The following is a 21,941-nucleotide window of genomic DNA, read 5'->3' as shown; positions in this document are numbered from 1 at the left end:
TCATGCTCTCTCTCTCAAATAAATAAATAAAATCTTAAAAAAAAAAAAATCTGATTTAAGAGATCTCAGCTCGTATCTTCATGACACCCCCAGATGGGCTGGTTCCCTCGTGTGCACTCGCAAAAGCATGTGGGCTGCTGGTCTATGTGCATTTTGGTGCCATAGAGACACAGGTACTCTTGCGACTGCTGCCTCACGTCTGTCTCCTCTGCTTCCCTGTGCTTTGTTCACCAAGTGCCAAGCTCACAGGAGAGGCTCATGTCGAGCATGTTTGTAGAAGGGATGAACAAAGTGGCTGGCATATTTTGCTTGTTCTAATCCTGGTTAATAAAAAGCCACTGAAAGGCCCATCTGCTACCTCCTTGGAGAAACCTTCCCCTGTTCCTCCAGGGAGTTAGGACTTTCCCCCAAGGCCCCTCTGTACTTTTATACACCTCTGTTAGAACACATCAGACACCACTATTTCATATAGTACTAAAACATCTTGAAAAATGCTGCCAATTGTAATTAAAATATGCATCCCACTTTCAGAGATGTTAAAAATGTGGGGGAAAAACATGTATCTTAGAATTGAGAAACGGGATGGTTTTCTCTCTGCCCCTTTCTCTGCAACCCTCTTCAAGGACAAGATGCAACCTCATGTCCTAACATGAAGCCTTTTTCTTCCTCTGCAGAGCAGCAGGTGATGCATTGGTTGGTTGACTGAGGGTCCTGATAATATGGTTAAAATCAAGAATAAAGAATGGACAAGAGAGCTAATCCTACTGGACTGCAGTTTCTCCATCTTAAAATGGGTGCAGTATCTACTTTCCTCCCAGGGTTATTGTGAGCATTAATTAAGTGAAACAATACAGGTGAATATAGGTCTATAAACATAGGAATGAACGGACACTGTGGGGAAAGGAAAGGAAGAGGTTTGGGCTTGAGAAAGTGACAAAAGATAGGATGAGAACACAGGTGGGGAGAGATCAAGAAAGGGTTCTAGGAGAGGGGTGGGCAGATACAGGATAAAGAGAAGAGCCAGCAGAGGAAATGGGAGTCTTGGGAGGAAGAAGTGAGATCTGATCGTGTGGTATGTAACATTCTAGAAGAAAAGACGACTGATGTACTCAGTGAAGAATCAAAGTAATGGAACAACCAGGGGGCAGGTGGGGCATTGTCCTGGGTTGTGAGGGGGGTCAGCGGACATTTGAACTTAAAGAGGAGAGATCGGAGAAGTGAGTCAGAGGCCTGTCACTAGACTCCATCATACCAGAACAGTTGAGGGTAAGACGTCTCTAGCATAAACTATTGGGTCTTTCTTCCAACAGCTGTAGGAGTTAGCAGGGAGCAGGACCTCTTGTAATAGAAATGTTAAGTGGACTGCCCAGTTTCTTTCTGAATGCATTCTCTAGCCCTATTAAAAACTGAGGAAAATGCTGTTGCATTTTGAAATCAAGAGATATGCTTTAATTTAGTTTGCCTAGGAGAATATGGTAGAACCAAAGCCAATCAGTTCAAGACAGTTTACATAGAGGATGAAGGAAAAAGGGCCAGGGCAAGGATGTTGAAAAGAATTACTGCTAACCTTGCATTTCAAAGGAACGCCACGGTCAAATTTAAATGACCGAATTTCCATTTATTTCAATTCTTTGATTGCCACCCAGGATTCTATTTGTAGGCACTCATACTTTCTATTTGCTTAAAAACAAAACCTGATCCCAAGAAGACTGCCATCAAGAAAGTGTTTTTACAACCTCAAGAAGAAGCCACGTTTGCGCTGAAGAACCAGAGGTTCGCATTTTGCTGTCGAGAGAAAGGACTGACTTTGGGTCACGAGCAACTGTGAAAACACAGGCTGAGAGGCTGGAGCCTGGTTCAGAGCCACACAGCAGACTTCTTACCAAGTGCCATTCTTACATTCCCAGGAAAACAAACACGAATGGTATAAAAACACCCAGAGAAGGTGGCTTTGAGTAGTTTGTCCTAGAAAAACAAACACAGCTTGGCCTGGGAGGAAGATGGCAGACAATAAAACACGTTAGCGAGGCCAGTGGTGTGTGGTAAGACTAAATATTTACTTTCAAACAATACTGGATTCAGTGGCTTTGGTGAGGAGCAAAACATACTTTTGGAATAATAATAATAATATAAGGGATCTCACTCAGACTCTTCTGGAACAGAGGATAAAGTTCCAAATGGCCCAATGTAAGGTCCTTGGGGCAGCACCAGGTCACTGGAGGATTGAACCCCTGTTTTTTGATAAGTAAACTAATGACTATTTTTTGAGTAAAAGGGCACCAAAGGACAGACAGCGGTAATTTTTTTTTTTTTTATTCTTATATTATCCCCATACATTACATCATTAGTTTTAGATGAAGTGTTCCATGATTCATTGTTTGTGCACAACACCCAGTGCTCCATGCAGAATGTGCCCTCCCCAATACCCACCACCAGGCTAACCCATCCTCCCACCCCCCTCCCCTCTAGAACCCTCAGTTTGTTTTTCAGAGACAGCGGTAATTCTTAACTAGGGGAATAGCTCCAAACCACTTGGGATGGGGGTTGCAGTCAAACTTCCCATTTGGATTATATCCAGATTGGCTCACTGGGTCTGGGGTTGGTCTTTGATGTGAATGGTACCCAGATGAAGACGATTTATAGAAGAATACCTCTGGGGATTTTTTTTAAAAAAAAGTAAGGCCTAAGCTTTAAAATTCAGATCTTTTGATAGCATTACTGATGGTAGAAGAAGCAAAGAGAATAAAGAAGGATAATGATATCACCCTAATACAGGAGGGTGAGAAAAAATTCAAAGACTCTCAGAAATGTGAGAGAACTCAGGAGAATGAACAATAGTGAGAGAAGTTACGAGTTATTGAGCTTGTAATTAAGGTCAAGTACTGCACGAGGCACTTCATGTGCAGACTTTAAAGAGAAATGATTTCCTTCAGTTGACTCAGGCTTCAGCCAGGAACGACCTGGGCAAAAACCCCAGGTAAATGATTCATTCACGTATTGACTCAGCTTCCTGGTCCAGGGAAGACAACCTTTTGAAGTTGCTTTTCATTTTAACAGCATATTATGGGGTCGTGCAGGCTGCTTTTCCACAGGCTCACACACAAGTGTCTGGGGTCTCAGACTGGGCTGTGCGCTCCCGGCAGGACGCCTTGTCTCAGGAGCATCTCCTCACCTTCCAAAACCTCAGGCTCTGCCCTCCAAACATCAGCCCTCACCAGCTCACAGCTCTGCAGCAGGGCTACTTTGCAGACCAGAAGTCTCTGCCTCTACTCTGACCCCCTAATCTTATAACCACACCACGGTCAGGAAGCTTTGTGAAGAGCAAACCGAACCGCCTCACTGCTTTGCTTAAAACACACCAATGGGGCTCCCCTAACTTCAGTAGGAAGCCCAAACTCTCCATCTAAGAGCTGAGAGCATCTGTGATGTGTGGACATGCCCCTAGCTTTTCTTTGATGCCTCTTCCCCATATCCAAGCCACAGATTCTAATTACACACTGAGCTACTTAAGGGTTTCCAAATGCACTAAGATCTTCACCCTGAGCTTTTGCACAAATACACTTTGCACACTGGTTAGAATGCTGCCTTCCCATGCATCCTCTCCTACACAGCATCCCTCAGATGCCACCTCCTCCGGGAAGTCTTTCCTGATCTCCCCCCACACGTGAGACTGAGTGAGGTGCTCCTCCTTACATATTCCCACAACCTTCTCCCTTTCTCTCTCTCTTAACAGTTACCATGTCATAGCAAAACAGTTTTGTCTCTCTGAGGTACCAGAGAAAGCACACTAGGATGACAGTGATCGTGCTTGCTTTGCTGTTGAACCCATGGTGCCCGAGGCATAGTTGGCACTTAAACAGTTGTTGAATTCAATGCTGGTTGGCAGCACTTCCTGAACACGTAATTGTGTATATTATAATTATAGAACAGTCAGCTATTTCTTTGGAGCCTTAGATTTCTTTCTTTTTTCTCCCCCTCCCGCCCCCCCAGCTGAAGATGAAAAGTTTCGGAAAGAGGAAGAAAAGGGAAACGAACATTTCTGAGCCCTTAACACATTCCAGTACCAACCACACGACAACCCGGAGAGCCGAGGCTTACCGTCCACCGCTGCACAGAGAAGTCAGTGCAGGCTCAGGACTTAAAGACGCTGCCCGGAGCGCAGAGCCAGGAGGCACCAAGAGTGGAGGCTCACACTCACGAGGCTAAAGCCTCCCACGGGACTGCTTCCACGGTCCGCAGGGGCAGGCGGCCTTGACGTCACGGCAGAAGGGAGCAGCGGCTGCCCCCCGCCCGTGGCTAGCACCCAGTATCTGTACTCACGTTTGCGGTCAGCTGCGTGGTCAAAGCTGAAACCTTTTCCTGGGAGGCATCCAGCTCCCGCCGCAGTTTGCGAATCTAAAGGCGGCAAGGGACAGAGTTGCTTAAGGAGCCCATTCCCAGGTTGAGCGGGGCGAAGTAATGGATAATAGCGAAGGAGGAAATCCAACCAGCAAACTGTTCCTTACCTCCGACTGGCACTTTTCTTCTGGCTGTAAGGAAATCATAAGGGAAATTAGACCAGTTGAGGAACAAAGAATGGGGCAATGTAGCCTGTGGGGAACACCAGACTGGGATGCTTACAGCAGTCCTGAAGAGTTACGAGTTTCTTTCCTGGTGTATTTTTCTGGATAAACTGGTTCAGTTAATTTGACCAATCAGAAAGGCCAAATACGAACAGCATATGATTATAAGAAATCAAGAAGAATGAGAACACCACTCTGACTATTTTGGCTGTGAGGAGCCCCCTTGCTCCCATGTAGAGATGAAAAGTGGTCAGGTGCTCAGGAGGAGGTGTGACGAGAGGGGCTGAGCCAAGGTCGGGATGTCCAAATATAGCAAATAAAAATACAGGTTTAAGTCCATCCCATGCTACACTGGGGACAACTCATACTAAACAATTATCAGTCATCCATCTGAATTTGTAACGTGACTGGGCATTTTATATGAGGTGTGGTGATCCTAGCAGGAGGACCGCTCATGGGCCAAGCGCCCGTTTTACCCCTCCCTCTGTTCTCTCTGAGGCGCTGCCCCAGGAGCAGCTGCAGGGCAGGAAGGACTCTCGAGTGAGGGAGGCTGAGAGCCCCCATCAGCCAGCCTGCTGACTCCCCGGGTTGTGAGGATCTTCCCGCTGCCCCACCTCACGGCCCCCAGTTACCTGGGACTCGGGGAGGTATGGGTGCAGCCTGCGGGCCCTCTCACTGGGAGAGTCCTCCTTACTGGGCCCTGTGTATGCGCGGACACAGCTACTTGCCAGCCAGGGACTACAAGGCTACCCCTCTCCTCCCCGAGGGGGAACCCACAGCAGGGGGAACCTTTCTTTTGTTCTCTTTGGGTTCTCATAAAAGAGGACACCCCCACATTCTGGGGCAATGTTGCAAGCGTTCCTACCTTCCGTCTACTCCCCTGCCCTCCATTTGCACTTCCCCGGGGGTGGGGCAGTGACCTGGAAGCCAGGTAGGCAAGTGAAAATCAGTAAAGACTCTTTTGTCCTTGGGTCCTAGATGTGTGTCCTAATCCAATGCTACCAGTGACAAATCCATTACTTTAAAAAATCAGCATCTGACGCTGGGGTCTACTTCTCCATTAGCTCAGAATGCAGAGTGGTAGGATTCATTACACCCCACAGACCCTACACCCATCAGCTGTGGCAGGTGGGGGGCTGGTTCCTGTCTGATCTCCCTTTGCCCCCTGCTCCCCACCCCACTGCCCTGACTCCTGATCCTGCCCAGGAGGGCCCTCCCTCCAGCTGGCTTCTAACAATAGCAACTGGTTTTTAGGAATACTGGGGCCGAACCATTTAATCCTTGCAAGAGCCCTACAGAGTAGGTTTGTATTCCTTCTGAGGCACAGAGAGGTCAGACCTTGCCTAATGTCACACAGCTGGACAATCTCCTCATCTAAGAAACGTCTTCAGGAGAACACTGGGAGATGTCCTCAGGGCTTACTCTTCCCTCTCTGGGAATATTCATCCATCCCTCTTTGTCCATCTGTGTTCATCTATTCGTGCCTACTACCACCACCTATCAAACATTTATGGATATCCTACTATGTGTCATGCACTGTGTTAAGAACCCGGGGTACAGCTGTGAGCATGACCACCAAGTTCCTCACCTCAGGTAGTAAGTGGCATTTATTGAAAGCTTACCACGTGCCAGAGACTGTTCTAAGCCCTTTCTGTTCATTATTCATTTAATCCTCATAACAACCCTGAGTAGGTACGAATACTATTCACTTACATTTTGCAAATGAGGTAACTGAGGCAAAGTGAGGTTGAATAATTTGTCCATGGTCACAGCTGTTACGAGGCAGAGCTGGGACGGGACCCAAGGTAGTCCGGCTCTACAGTCTATCACCTTAACGAGCACATTCTCCTACTCTTTTACTACAGCTACATTCTCATGGTGAGGCCTTCCGGAAATCAGGCCCCTGACTTCTGAGTCTGACCCAAAGGAGAAAGTTAATGGTGAGAACGTCATGGTGATCCAATGTTTGGAAGGCTAGCGGAGGTCTGTCAGCAGGCTGAACCATCCATACAGGATGAGCCCTGCCTCTAAACACTTGTGTCCACGGGCCTAACACCCCTTCCCCATACCTCTGCCACTGTCTGTCATTCTCCCCGCCTGTGTCTAGGGTTGGGCCCCTGGTCAAGACAGCAGCCTGGGAAATCATGTGTTTTGTATCTTACCCGCAGTTGCTGCTCTTCTGTACATCTGGGAACTCTAAGTGAGGCCGGGAGCCTCCCTCCCTTCAGCAGTTCCCCCAGGAACTCAGTGGCCGCCCCCTACCGTCCAGGAAAGCCAGTCCAATGCCAGATGTGGCCCCTAGATTTTTCTCTACTCCAAGGGTTGGCAATAAGCAGGCAGTTGTTTACCAACTACCAACGTGTGGCCTTTTCTTTCCTTTGTAATTAAAATTAAAGGCAATTTTTAGCCAGAATGAGCATTCTTGAATATCCAAGAATTAGGTATCAGGGGAAAAAACCCTATTATTATCCAATAAGGGCCTTTAAGACACTGAGCCATTAAACAGGCTCTTTGCCACAGGTTGGTGGCAGCTTAGGAAACCCCAACAATCTCTTTTTAGACAACAAATAAGAACTTGTTCGCCTTAACATTTACAAAGGTGCATGAGTTTCAGAATGCTATCATTGCCGAGAGATGAATAACAGATAAGGGACCCCACGCCCATGCTGGGAGGTAGCAGTGTAGCCAGATACGGTTTGGAATCAGCAGGTTGCGCTAGCATGGAAACATTCCAATGTTGGACTATTTTTTTCTCATAAAAGCCTACAAAAGTAACCTATATGCTCAGAGAAGGCACAGGTAAAGGAGAACATTCGACGCGGCGAATGTCAGAGGTTGTAGGCACCCCAGAGACCCCCCAGCCCCCGAGAACAAGGACAAAACTGACAGCTACCCGGAATAATGAGGCATTTGTACAAAGTCACACAGCGAGAAAAAACAAAGATGAGGCCCTGGGTCTCTGGCTCTCTAGTTAAACATGGAATTGGAGAATTATTCCTAGGTCTCTGGTAATGTGTGGATTTCTATCAACTCAGAAAGAACCATTTGAAATTTCCTGTCCACACACCCAGGGCGCCTGGGTGGCTCAGTCGGTTGGGCAACTGCCTTCGGCTCAGGTCATGATCCTGGAATCCCTGGATCGAGTCCCGCATCGGGCTCCCTGCTCGGGAGGGAGCCTGCTTCTCCCTCTGACCCTCCCCCCTCTCATGTGCTCTCTGTCTCTCTCATTCTCTCTGTCTCAAATAAATAAATAAAATCTTTTAAAAAAAAAGAAAAAAAAAATTTCCTGTCCACACACCCAGAACAGGAGCTACGGAAAGGCGCCTGACTACAAGGCCTTGCAGTGGTCTGCACGAAGGCAGTATGGCCAGGAAACACCAGGGACGGCTTCCGCCATCTGAATTCTCACAGCGGGAGAAGCTCAAGCTCTCTCCCTCTGAGGCTGGCTGATGCACGCCAGCCCCTGTTTTTCACTCTTCTGAGAAGAATCTACCCTCTCTGTGTTGGCAGGAAACTCTGGGAACTCCACTGGGAAAACAAGGGGCTCGGGCACAGCAATGTCTGCCCTAGATGCTCTGCACCAACCCTGTGAAGGTAGAGTCTCAGAACCCTAGGTGTCCTTGAGCGCCTCTGGTTTCCTCCTTCAGAAGCAGGCTCCTTTCTCCACCTACATCTCACCCTTGGGGCTTAGCCCAGAGCCCGGCACAGACTGCGGGCCAGTAAATCCTGTTCAAGAAGTCAACCTGGGTTTGAAAGTACCATCTTGGCATCCATGTCACAGATTTCCCCTCTTGAAGAAAGGACTTAATGTATGGACTAACTGACAGAAAGTCATCTCTCTATGCTTTCTCAGTAGACAAAGGCTTCAATAATCTCTAAGAAATGAAAAAGTGAGGGTTCTGTGATGACATTTCAGACAAGATGACTGGCTGAGGAACGAGGTGTTCTGGATGGGGAGGGGCAAGGTGGGTAGGAGCAGAAGAGATCATTTCAAGGTCCTTCAAGTCAGACCATGTCAGCAATCCCTGAAGTCTGTTTGCTCGTTATAGGCCTGAGAAAGAACAGTCAGGCCCTGGTCTCTTTCACTTGATTCCGGGATGGCCTTTAGCTTCTAAGGGGCCATATAGTTTGTCCTGCTACATATATATATAGCCCAGGAACCTGGCATTACCAAAAAGTGAATTACTAAAGCATCTGTCCTCCATGGAATTAAGGGCTAAAGAATTTCCAATTCTCAATTAAGAAAATGATTTTTTTCCAATAGGAATTCCCAAAGTAAAGTTTTTAAGATAAACAGTTACACATATAGCTATAAAAAGGCAAGCGCCCCTGAATAAATCCAGAACCATATTTGCTATACATGGCTTTTGTTCCATAGACGACTCATTGATGAGAGTCCACACTAATAAGAGTCAACGTCTGCTCTGTGCTGTGTGTACACCATATTCAGTGCTTCACATGCATTTTCTTATTGCATTCAAGCCTATTTTTTGAACATCTACTAGTGCTAGGCTTTGTCGTAGGTGCTTGGAATAAAAACAGAAAAAGTCCTTGTCCTCAAAGATTTTATATTGTAGTGAAATGTCATCTTCCTAACACTGAATCCTCACTACAACTCCACAAGGTAGGGGCTGCTATTCTTTCTACTTGACAGGTAAAGAAACTGAGGCAGACAGAAGTTGTTCAAGGCCTTTCTTTTCTAAGGCTACCAGCAGGTGGCCAAGGCTTCTTACACATTCTAACTAGTTACCACCCAAAGCACAATGCCACTTTAACAAAGGAGTCAGTTCCTGATTTACTGGTTGATACATTATAATCAAAAGCTCTTTGTGAAATTTCAAATCTTGTTCCCTAATTAATCGAGCCCCTTACAATGGACATACTTTCTCTAGGAGAAGCAATTTTATTTTATATTTTATTCTTGACACACTTGATAAAGGAGCCCCAGTTCTCATGGTCATAGCCACAGAGCATTGATTTATACTCACTGTAGAATAAATCGATGACGTGCTGGAAACCAAGGAGAGCGAGGATCCGTGAACTATTAAAAAAAAAAAAAAGGTGAATTGCACAGCTGGCTACTATGGAGACAAAAAGGGAGAGAGGAGGAGAAACTCAGCACTATGGGATACTACCAGGTAACTTAATCTCACCTTGACCCACCTTTTCCTGATTTGGCGATAGGTCAGAGTCAAATAAGGAATAATTTGCTAAGGGAGTCTCTTTTCCTTTACCTCTTTTTTTCCCCTACAACCTCTACGTACTTTTTTCCCCTATGAAAATAATACATGATTACTAAATAAAAATTTTCAAGGACAGGAAAGTGTTAGGAAAACATATTCACTGCCACAGCCCACATGACTCATAATTCTATTACCCACAGGCAGCCTGTGACATGTTCCACCCCAGCACATTTTACTCCTTTCTTTTATTCTCCTGTATTCCTCTAGAGTTGCGGCTGCGTTGCATATATGTTTTATGCCCCGCTAGCATCTGTCACGTGTGTTGCAAAGATGAGCCCATTATTGTGAACAAGGAGGCTGGCTGTTGGCCACAGTCAACTTATTCTAGATGAACATGTCATGGAACACTTGTTTAGAAAACATTATCTACTGAAATAGAGATTCTTATTTTGATTTCTACCATGTGTACAAAATGACAAGTGGTGTCCTCTTTTCTGTTTCTGACTGGTTCTTTTAACTTAGAACCATCTTCATACCCTCTTTGCACCCCTTCCTGCCCCCAGCCAGTGGAGATATTTTATTATTTTTCTGTAATTTTAAATTGTGGTCTTTTCTAGGACTAAGTATTCTGACTTGTCTTTCTGGAAACCAAATTCTTTAATGACATTTTCCTAGTTATCTCTTGACAACTTTTTGAAAGACAAAAATGTGCCTGTGGAGACATCAGAGGCGCTTAATTGGGCACAGCTTTCCTGACCACAAGTCGAACACTCTACCCCCCACACTAGCTATCCCCTGTGGTCTGAGAGTGGGAGGCTTGGGAATAACTTTCCACGTGCACCAAACGGCTTACACTTACCACCCAAGAAGTGAACTCAACTTGAATGAGCTTTGGGCAGAAGCTACCTGCCCACGAGCTATCTGACGAACAGCTCAGCCCACCACCCAGGTGCCTCCACACTGTCTTCCCATAAACCTCCTGACCTGCTCTTCCTTTATGTGCTCCTATCCCATTCTGAATCCTGCACTCCTCTCTCAAGCATGCCCTGCCTAGCACTTGGCCTCCTCAGAGTCTCTCCCTGTACTGTTCCCTTTGTTTAGGACGCTTCTCGTTTTTGCCTGTCCAAATCACCGGGATCAGCTTAAACAACGCCTCTCCATGGAGCCTTTCCTCGGTTCCCTTCCTACCTGCACTGGATGCACTTCCTCCCTCTCTGAACCCACCCAGTTCTTGACTTGCCTGTCTGGCCCTCTTCTCTCCTGGAAGGTGCCTGCTCTTCTGAGGCTATCGCTACACCATCACTCACAACCATCTTCCTTAGCAATGCCAGGGTTCTAGATCTTTTCCTCCATTCTTCTGCCATCCATGACCTCTCTGGCCCACGCCCCGTAAGAAATCAGTTTATGGCATTAATGGCCAATAATGGCTTTCCATGTTAATACGCAGACACATTAGCAGACGCCTCTCATGCCCCAACCGAGTGGCCTAATGTTCTAAAGGGGTAAGTTACTTTAGCCCCATGACACGGCCAGTAGGGGCAGATTATACTGGAAGCCAACTGGGGGAAGAGATGTGGCTAACATGCAGCTACCCTCCAGCTACACCTTTCCATCACATCACCTGCTCAGCCGGCAGAGGGCTGCCACATGGAACTAGGCTGCTGGAAAGTGGAAGTTTGTCTCTTCTACCTCTCCAGCTCATACGCACAAACTTACGGACACTGCCCTCAGCAATATCCCGGTGCAAACCCGGGGACGCAGGCGAAGAGCGCATCTGGCAGGCTTCGGTGGAGGTAGTTCTTTTTCTCTGTAATTAACCCCTCTCACTCGGTGAATAGCAACAGCAAGGCTGTGGTCCAAAGAAAGATTCCTTGATTTCCAGTGTCAACTCCAAACTGAATGTGGCTTGCCTGAACCATTGCAGTGGGCCTTGCTCCAAGTGAGCTGAACCAAATCAGAACGTGGGTTTTGTGGCTTGCATACTTCTGGACAGCAAAAGGCACACAAGCCTTACAAAGCCAGAACGGCAAAGCACACCATGCGTTTTCCGCCCTATACGTATACCTCTAAAATTGTGAAGCTATGAGGAATCACAGAGACTTGTCTAGGCCATCTCTGCACCTGAGGAATCTGAAATCCAGAGAGGTTAAATGGTCTGCTTAAGGTCACACAACGTTCAGGAACAGGATCTGCTGACCAGAAGTATGGAGACTGTTTTGCCCTTGAGAGACCTGATTTAAGGGTTTCTGGGTTGTTTTTGTTGTTGTTGTTTTTGTTGTTTTGTTGAAGCCTTTTGGTATGTTTTAAAATGGTTTACCCAGCCCCTCGTCCAATCTACACAGACACAAAGCTGGAACCAAATGAGCAAAAAATTGCATGTTTGAGAAAAACATGTTTTCACCCCTAAGGTACAGGTGATTAGACATACATGCTCTAGACAGAATGAAACAACTGGGCATCTTCCAGCCAATAAAGCAACCAAAGGCCTCTGATGGCACACTTGGCATCTCACATATACCTTCAGCTTCATACTCATCAACGCACTTTCTCATGTATGCTATTGTTGGAAGTGATCCTCATCACTTCAGAAAATTTATAGGTAATATTCCCAGACAGGGCAGGGGTTTGTACCACTAATACACAAGAGAGTAAATTAAGACCAGAGAGGCTAAGTGAAGCGGCCGGGCACACACAGCTGGTTAGGAGCAGAGAATGTGCATCTGGGCACGTATCCTAGTTCTTCTCCACTGCCGGTACTATCAGAGGTACTAGAAGTAAAGGACCTCCCTCTGAACCAGCAAAGGAAGCAGAACTGAAAACAGAGGACACACTGAGGAAGGATCTGAGTCCGCCTCACACAGGTAAGAAAGCCCAACAAGGCAGAACCAAATGTCAAGGTAGGACTGAATAGGAAAACAGAGGGCTGACAGTCAAGAGTTTAGGACTGAGTCCTGGCTGCACGAAGTCCCCAAGGCACTTCTTTGGTCTCAGTTTTGCCATAAACAAAACAGGGATGTAACGGCCCTTGGGGAGAAGGAGAAAACAAAACATGACAATTGTAAGAATGGCTACCATTGACTGACTACTTACCATAACCTCTTTCAAAGTCATTTTGCATTAGATGCTTTCCGGGGATTTATCTCACCTAATCTTCACTTCAATCCTCTGAAGCAGGCACAATTATTTTCTACCTTTTAGTGAACAGGAAATAGGCTGAGCAGGGTCAGGTCCCTTTCCCCAAGTCTCTTTGCTAGCAGTAGACATGCCAGGATTTCAATCACAAGTATAACTCAGGGCCTAGAAACCCAAGTGAGTTGCAGATTTATTTATTAATAAGCTGCTCTGTTCCTATGGATTCCATATGAACTGCTTAAGATTGCACTAGCAATTAGGGATGATTGGTAAAGTCCCTGGGCAAAGACATCCATTTTCAAAATGCCTCAAGCATCTCCCTAAATGTATGCTATTAAAGTTGACTCTAAGATTGCATAATGTATCTGATGGAAATTAATTTACCTGAAATAACTTTGAAAGGTTGCATCTGGGCCATGCCTGTACCTAATCTACATATTTATGACTCCCACTTCCTTCAAAATGGAAAGTGCTAATTAAATCCCACAAAAATTTCACCCGAGTACTTGTGCTAATTCTTCTTAAATTTCTATCCTGCTTTCTGGCGTACAACATACCTAACTGACTCTTATAAGGAGGTTCTGTTTTGTCCAAACATGAGATGTGAAATTTTCCCCGTTTCAATAACCCTGGGAGTTAGAAATTCAAAAGGGGGGGGGCGGGGAAGCCTTCACCCAATGGAATTAAAAACACCTAATTGCACGAGCTCTATTTTGTTTTTGTGATGTAATAGCCCTGGAAGGAATAAAAGCAATTTGATGCAACATTCCCAAAAGATGAAAATGTTATGTGTTCACAGTATATCGACAGCAGTCCCTACCCTCGACCCCCCAAATTTGATTTTTACCTCTGCCCTTTAGTTCCACGTCACCATGAATCATTAGGGTTTACAGAAGTCTAGACACTGCTTGTGGGCAAGCACTTTTAATCAACATCACTTTGACATCCCAGATATTCCACAGTGGTGCTGCCTGACAGCTTGGTTCCAGATGGAATAAATAAAAGCTCTCTGATGATGATACTGTAATGGTCCCGGATCTTTATGAGGCGAAGTGTGCTTGTTTGGACAAGTTTCAGTCCTGAACACGGTTCACTCAGGTACACACATGACAGAGAAGATGAATATGGCCCAGGACACACTCCATATGTGAGTCGTCACCAGGCGGGCTGGGGAATGCTCTGTGGCCATGCTTGGCTAGCTCACGGACTAGAAAAAAGTTCAAGACCAACTGCCTACACCTTCACCTTCGGGTCAATGTATCCACCACTATGACCGCCCGGGGTGGTTACAGCACGCATTTCTAGCTCTTAAATCCAGAAGAACACTCTTGGTAACTCTGGCTCCATCCCTCCTTAATCCTGTGTCCCAGCAGGTTCCATATGTGGATTTGCAGACTTGCTCACTGTAGCTCACTGGGTGAAAGTGACACATAAATCAGGGTGAAAGGAGTGACGTCGCTAGGAAGATGGACCAGGGGGCAAGTGCCCTGTAACTAACCCCTTTACCCTTTTTATAAGCAAGTACACTGGGCAAAAGCAGAAGCCTTTATTCTGTTTCTTTCCCTCTCAGCTTGTGTAGGGATTTCTTAAACAAGACAAGTTTGGGGGCACCTGGGTGGCTCAGTCAGTTAAGCGTCTGCCTTCAGCTCAGGTCATGATCCTTGAGTCCCGGATTTGAGCCCCGCATCGGGCTCCTTGCTCAGCAAGGAGCCTGCTACTCCCTTGGCCTGCCACTCCCCCTGCTTGTGCTCACTTTCTCTCTTGCTCTCGCTCTCTCTCAAATAAATAACTAAAATCTTCAAAAAAAATAAAATAAAACAAGACAAATTTGTTCTCTCCTTCCAGGAGGCAGCTGGGCTTCTATTTCCCCACTCTCACAGGTGCTGGGAGCAGAGGGAAGCACCCAGTACTCCCTCCCACATTCTCCCCCATTCTCGTCTGTCACTGGCAATAAGGCACAACTAGGGCTATGCCCATAGCCCGGGCTCCAATTGCTCTGAGAGTCCCCATCCCCTGGCTGGGGAGTCCCAGCTGCCAGGACATCACTGTTGATGCTGAGTCTACAGGCTAGGACATGTAATGACATTACCTGGTGAACGAACATTTATATCTGTGCCTGAATTCTCGTAATTCCAGGAGCTGGGTACTATTACCATTCTCATTTTGTCGGTAAAAAAAAAACCAGAGATGGGGCGCCTGGGTGGCTCAGTCATTATGCGTCTGCCTTCGGCTCAGGTCATGATCCCAGGGTCCTGGGATCGAGCCCTGCATCGGGCTCCTTGCTCCGCGGGAAGCCTGCTTCTCCCTCTCCCACGCCCCTTGCTTGTGTTCCCTCTCTCACTGTGTCTCTCTCTGCCAAAAAATGAATAAAATCTTTAAAAAAAAAAAGAAAAAAAAAACAGAGGCACAGGGAGGTGAAGTAACTCGTCTAAGATCATATATCGAAGAAGGGGGGAACTGGAATTCAAACCCTGGTAGTGTTACTCCATATGCTTAACCACTAGTCAATGAGTACTGACTCCAACGTCCTAGCGTTCCCAACTTCGGGAAGCAGTTTCGGGGGTGGGGCTGTCCCTCCACAGCGTTTTGACCGCTTGCTTCCCTAGCCCCCACCCTGAGTGAAGGAACAAAGGGAAAGAGAGATGAACCAAATTAGGAAGAGGGCTGGCAACGATGCCCACAGCTACTTTCTCCCAATATTCTGATTAAAATGAGCAAAACAGAAAAATCCAACCGCAAATATTCACAATTAGTGAGCAAAGAAGGAAAAGGGCATACCTGAAGGAAAAGGATGTAACTGAATAAACTTAAAAAACCTGGTGCTTCAGAAATAGAAAATTCTGGAGTGGAGAGGCCGGCTGCCCACAGGCCCCCAGAGCTACACGGGTAGGTTAGCACAGGGAAATGAACTAACTCTCCAGAAACTCAGTCTGCCAAGATGGTGAGCCAGCAGCTGAACCTCAAGATGGAGGCACATGCCAAGAAGCTGTGGCCCAAGTCCAAGAGGGAGAAGCCTAGAGTGGAACTCGGTCAGCTCCAAGTTCACTCATGTTTCTTCAGCAGCCTCTTCCCCCTACAAGGTGAATGAAGAGCCAGACCCTGCTATTCAGAGTTCCCCAGCCCCAACCCCCAGAGTGAGTGAGAGAGGTAGAAACACTTACAGGTGGGCTCTTGGGTTGTGAACTCGGTAGGGAGGGCCATTAAGACACTGCGTAACTTGAGACGGCAACCCTCCTTGCTTACCTTCTTCAAATCCATCCCGGAAGGAGCCCGAGCGGCTCATGGTTCTGCTCTTCTCATCCAGGGACATGGAGCTATTCCGGAATCGGCTGTCGGTGTATGGGTCATACTGCCCATCGGCATTGGAGAGGCTGTGGGTCCTCAGCATGGTTGGGTTGGACAAGCTCATCTGGGTAACAGTGGTGGGACTCGCTGGAAAAAAAGAAAGGGAACTGAAAGGCTGGAAATTCATGTCTCTGTTCAAATCCTGGACGGGGATGACAATGGGACTGATTAGTATCGGCCATATCTGTCCCTGCCAACTTCTCTCCCTTGTCCGTTTTCTAGAAGGTTGTCACATCAGCGTTTGAATAACACACTGAGAGCTAAAAATAAGGGAGGCAAGGTGGGCCATTTCCAAAGCAAGGCTCTAGGCCTCAGCTTTCCAACTTGGCACGTTCTGACAAGCTAGTGTCACCTTCCAGGCATGAGCTAATTACTCCCTGGACTCATCTGGAACAACTCCCTTTAAAGCCAAAGCCCAAAATAGTCCAACTGGGCTTTTGATCAGATGGGAAGCATTTGTGCATGACAAGAAACTCTTGCCTCAAAGAGTTACGGCTGGGAAAGAACAATATGAACACAGGTCTCACTGCCTCCAGGGGGGCATGCTTGTAATGGCACCTAAAGAGCTTCAGGGCAAAGGGGCACAACCACCTTGGCCCAAACAGGCTTTTTTATTAAAACCCTATCCATTTCGGGGTGCCTGGGTGGCTCAGTCGTTAAGTGTCTGCCTTCGGCTCAGGTCATGATCCCGGGGTTCCTGGGATGGAGCCCTGCATCGGGCTCCCTGCTCGGCGGGAAGCCTGCTTCTCCCTCTCCCACTCCCCCTGCTTGTGTTCCCTCTTTGGCTCTCTCTGTCAAATAAATAAATAAAATCTTAAAAACAAAACAAACAAAACCCCTGTCCACTCCAATAATATAAAGTATTTCCAAAGTATCTACTCAATTAAAAGGGAAAAGTTAAGCCTTATTTGATTACAAGCCACACACCTGTCCTTAAAGATATTGTGAATGATAAACATATCATTCACAATATTCAGAAAAGGCCGCCTTTCTAAAGAGCAAGACGAGAGTGGACAAGATTTTTTTTCCCCCTCTATCAGTCTTTGAAAGCTCAGCTCCCATCCTTCCTGGTAATTCTAGCCAGAATGGATCTTCCCTTTTTCTAACTATATATTATACTTGCTACCTGATCATAGTCAGTTTTTACATGGTTTCATATAAAGCTTTGGATTGTTCTCTTCTACCCTGTTTATGAGTCTGTGTGGGTGTGTTTGTCTCTCTGAAAAAGAATCCATTAACATGTCAGCAGGGGCTGTCTTACAAATTCTTTTCCTTTCCCCACTGTGCCAGTCAAAGCATTATGTCAGTAGTAGGCATTTCCAAGAATACTTGTTCACTCAAAATCGTATCTTTATTTTCCAGCTTAGTAGAGCAATGCAGAGGACCAAACTCGGGATATGCTGCCACTTCTTCAGATATAAACCTATGTCTTCAGAGGTCTTAGAAACAATACATTCTTCTCAAAAATGGAATGGTTTGCTCTTTGCTATGAGCCTACCTACATCAACCACATAAATAAATTACTGATTAGAATAACAAAACCTTTTCTCTTTTCTCATTCTTTTGCTCTCAACTGCGTATAATCAAACTACATTGCTGAGGGCTGATCAATATGGAGAGTGATGTGACCGCATGGCAATGACCACACGCCTCCTTCAAAATACAAGATTAATCTCCGCCCCACGGAGCTGATCCCCACAGCTAATTATCAGTGGCTACTCACCAAGCTGGGAAAAGTTGAATCTTGTTCCGGAGGGAGACGTTACACTGGAGCCAGAGGAAAAAGGGGAATTGGCAGCGGGGTCCTGCAGGCCTCCTGCAGAGTGGGACCGTAACCATTCTTTTGCGTCTTCTTGGGTGCGAAGCTGGGAGGTGGGAGTATACCTGGATAGACAGAAATTACGCTGGGATTAACTATGAACGACGCTTATGAAAATGAACTCCGGGGAGCTGATGATAAATAGACAAAAAAGAAAATACAGATCCAAAGATTATTATTAAAAAAAAAAAAAATCACATCACTACACATCCTGAAACTTATGAAGTTTCTCCAAACCCTTTTTTGCTACTTGGCTGCCTTTGGGGAAAACTGCAATTCTTTTCAGTGTGAAGGGAATACATAAAGGGAGCAAGATCGGTAAATGCTCAAAGGAGCCGTCCCTGGGCGTATCTGTAACATGTTGATTCATGATAGTGTCATTTCAAAGCCCCCACCTTGACAGGACTGAAGCAACAAAAGGAGCTGCCGTCAGAGCTTCGAGGAAGTTTTAATTAGATAGCTCGTGGCATCTGCATTCTCGAGCGCACGTTAAGCGGGCGCAAGTCCCAGTGTATCCGAAACCAGCATGACGGAAGGCATGAGGACACCGATGCTTAGGTTTGCTGCAGTGTGGCATCAGCACGTCTCCGTAACAGGAACCCCAAATCACTGGGTGCCACAGAAGTCATGGGGTCCACCTCCTCATTTATTAGGTCACGTTATCTGGTAATGGTGTATTCAATGTCTCCAATGTGCTGGGTGCCTTCAGAAACATCTCGTCAACACCTCCCACCCACCCAGCAATGCAGATGCTATTATTCCCGTTTCACATTCAAAGAAGTTGGGGGGGGGGTTGCCTCAAATCACGAGCTGAGATTTCAATCCATTTTATGTCTGATTCCAAAATCCATGCTATTCTCATCATGCCCGCAGGCAGCATCTCAAATTTCTGAAGCGCCCAGCGGCCAGAGTACCTTTGGACTTAGACACAGATTACCGTGGGGCGACTACTGATTATGGAACCAGAGGGATTCTTTTGACTCAAGAAAAAGAGTCGCTGGTGTCTTGGCATTGCACATGAATGTGTAGGGAGGGAGGGAGCTAGAAGGGAGAGACAGAGTGAGAGGGCGCAAAAAAAGGTTTCTCCCTTAATGTTTCTGCTATAGGTGATGGACATACAATTTTCTAGGTCACATCAATTGCACGAAGAGAGCCTAGCACATATCTCTATTCTGAAATTTTAAAAAACAATTTTAAAAAGCCAGAGCTACATCATTTTGATAGACTAGAACTACTGAAAAAAATATGTATCTATAACTTCAAAATGTTCCCATTTAGAGGGGCTAGCTTCCTAAATAGTTACTATTTAGAGGCAACAGCGGGGCATTAATGTCAAACTCATCTTGAGAGTGGCCATGATCTAAGTATTAGCTTGGGTGCTGACAAGAAGCCCTCACAGGCACGAAGAAAACTTAAGCACAAAAGGCCCTGCCACCTCCCCTCCTCCATGGCCTCAGTGCTGAACTTCCTCCCGCAGGACGTCTGATGGAGGATTTTCAATACTTTTATTCTTAGATTCTCAGAATTGGCTTTCCTCGAGTTCCTACTGAAAGGCAGCATTGATACCTACCTCCCATTACTGCTCAAAATGCTCTCAGCCTTAAGAGCTGCAGGTTATTAGCTACAGACATACATGACAGCAATGAAACATTTCATTCCAAGTCCTTTTTTTTTTTTGGTGAAAGCACTTAATGCTTAGTGCAGGGTGAAGCAAATGCTACGAAGAACAAGGTGTTTAAAGAGCAGGAGAAATGACAGCCGCAACCATCATCCAGTAGGACCATGGGGCAGGCATTAGAACTGGAGTCCCTCCGGTTGGCAAAGTGAAGGAGATGGCGCGAGCAACGGGGACTTACGGCATCTTGCTTAACCAGGACTTGCACCAAAAATGAGCCACGACTTACGATGAATGGAAGGACATTCCCTCCTGGTAGGCTTTTCTTTACACCAAAGCCAGTCACACCCATGTCTTGTCAAGGACCGAAAACTGACACGTTTTTCAATGAGAATATTTAGGAAGGGCCAAGCATCTGCCTTTAGTAATTTTCTGTGGCCCGAAAAGTTAAATATTTTCCAATTTGGGGGGAGGTATTTCTCTCCTTTGTTCATGTCCTGGCTAACCAATGTGCTCTAAGTCACGTCCTTTCTTTTGGGAAGACGGCCGTGAGCAGAATGGTCAGGGTGAAGAGCTCGTCGACTGAACCCGCTGGTCCCACGAGTAGCAGTCACTGCTCTCTGGGCTTGCCCAGGGATGTTCTTCATGAGATGGTTTGCGCCACAGTAAGCCTGAAAAAGCACAGCCCCTGCCCAAGCAAAAAAGCCAACAGATGGAGCGATGAGAATGAGAGGGGGCCGGGGGAAGCCCCCGTTTCAGAGGGTCCTGCTGCGGTGGCCAAAGCGGGGACCCCAGCCCAGCCCAGCCCGAACCCCCACCAGCCATGAGAGTCACGCAGCCAAGCCCCAAAGCCACACCAGATGGCACGGATGGAAGGAGGAAACGCAGATACCTGAGTCCTTTTTTAGGCAAAGTGTTCCTATCAAGGTGCGGGTCACTGTAGGAAAGTTAAAACAAAAATGAGAACTTCAGAGAAGCACAGGGAAAGCAGGCAAGGGAAGGAGGGAAAGGCTAAGGAGGGGCCGGAGATCTGCAGCAAGAGACTCACGGCACCAGGGAGGGCTCCCTTATATCCAGCTGCGCATGCAACACATCCACATCCACGGAAAACAAGAGAAACCTGATCCTGGGCCTGGCTGACACCACCGCATACCTTACTCCGAGGCACCAGGAGGCCTGAGCCGTCCACTGGGCCCCAACTCTTCCTCCTTTGCCATAGGTGCCAAGCAAAACTCAGGGGTTGCCCCAGGTCAAAGCAGCGCCCACACCTTCTGCTGCCCAGTCACCCAGCCTTGTACCAGCACCACTGCTTCTCAGAGAGAGAGATGCCAGGTTCCCTGCACCCCTACCTCTGGCCCACCCCCAAATGCCATTGACGAGGACTTCCCGTGAGAGAAGGGACTTGCTGGAGGGTGTCAAGAGGCCAGCAGTTCTGCATATTTGGAATTCATCTGTAACAACATGAATTCCAGGTCCCTCTTACTTTGCTGTAGCTCGGAGCTGAGCCCTGGGCCCGAATCGGGGCATGTTACGACTTGCTGGCTGATAAAGTCAAGGCATTTGGATTTCCAAAGAATAAGGGTTTAAAGGCTTGGTCTGTGAATCTGACAAAAACAAAGTTTTTGCTGTTGACGGGGTGAAGAGGATTTTCATTAATTTTTTTTTTCTAGCATGAAACAACATCTGGTTATTATGTTTGGCCAAGCTGTGGCTCCCCCACAAACCGGAGGTCAGTGTCCATCTCTGAGGCCCACCCACAGGGCAGCTAGGGGCAAGCAAGCCTCTTAGTCTGTAGAGCCTCAACCCTCCACATCCTTTTTCATTATCATTACAGGAAACGGGCACACAGAACACAACAGCCTGCAAGACGCAACAGCCAAACTGCAGGAAAGGACTTTGGAAGGGAAGAGAGCCAGCTGCGTGGGGAGTAGGGGTGGGGGAGACAAAGGTGAGGGCTGTGCCGCACAGTGGGTGGTAGATCATTTCTGGGCTGGGAGGGAGAGGGGAGAGAGACGGGAGAAAGGATGGGAAGCCGGGGAGCTGGGAAGCGGGAACATGCCACAGGAAGGCAGAGATGCAAGTGAGGGCGTCTGCCGCCCCAGGTCAAGCAGCTGAGCTTCCTTCCCAAGCTGGGGAAGGACGGGCCGGCCTGACTCTACCGCTTCCAGGGCTGGCGTGGACAGTGGGGCAGACCCTCATTGGCATGTCTGGGGTCACAGGGTACATCAGAGCCACGAACACAAGCGGAAGCCTCAGGCCAACAGCCTCACACAAGACGTCTAGCT

At 47.0% G+C, this 21,941-nt stretch overlaps 1 protein-coding gene across 4 annotated transcripts in view; it reads right to left on the bottom strand.

Moving 5' to 3' along the window:
* The window catches only part of NAV2 (neuron navigator 2), a 392,023-nt gene that overhangs the window by 41,352 nt on the left and 328,730 nt on the right, over window positions 1-21,941 (bottom strand). For 3 of the 4 annotated variants that reach the window (XM_035012441.1, XM_035012442.1, XM_035012443.1), the window contains 6 exons: window positions 20,549-20,593; window positions 17,946-18,106; window positions 16,121-16,309; window positions 9,551-9,603; window positions 4,506-4,529; window positions 4,321-4,395 (listed from right to left, as the gene is read on the bottom strand). In XM_035012441.1, coding sequence (XP_034868332.1) covers window positions 4,321-4,395; window positions 4,506-4,529; window positions 9,551-9,603; window positions 16,121-16,309; window positions 17,946-18,106; window positions 20,549-20,593 — 547 coding nt within the window. Of the gene's footprint in view, window positions 1-4,320; window positions 4,396-4,505; window positions 4,530-9,550; window positions 9,604-10,969; window positions 10,981-15,490; window positions 15,579-16,120; window positions 16,310-17,945; window positions 18,107-20,548; window positions 20,594-21,941 lie in introns of all 4 variants that reach the window. The other variant, XM_035012444.1, reaches the window with a different exon arrangement.

The sequence above is a fragment of the Mirounga leonina genome, unplaced genomic scaffold (genome assembly GCF_011800145.1).
Source record: "Mirounga leonina isolate KUSES-001 unplaced genomic scaffold, KU_Mleo_1.0 Mir_166, whole genome shotgun sequence".
Classification (NCBI taxonomy): domain Eukaryota; kingdom Metazoa; phylum Chordata; class Mammalia; order Carnivora; family Phocidae; genus Mirounga; species Mirounga leonina.
The sequence above is the reverse complement of the archived record's forward strand: the minus strand, read 5'-3'. Positions and strand labels throughout refer to the sequence as shown.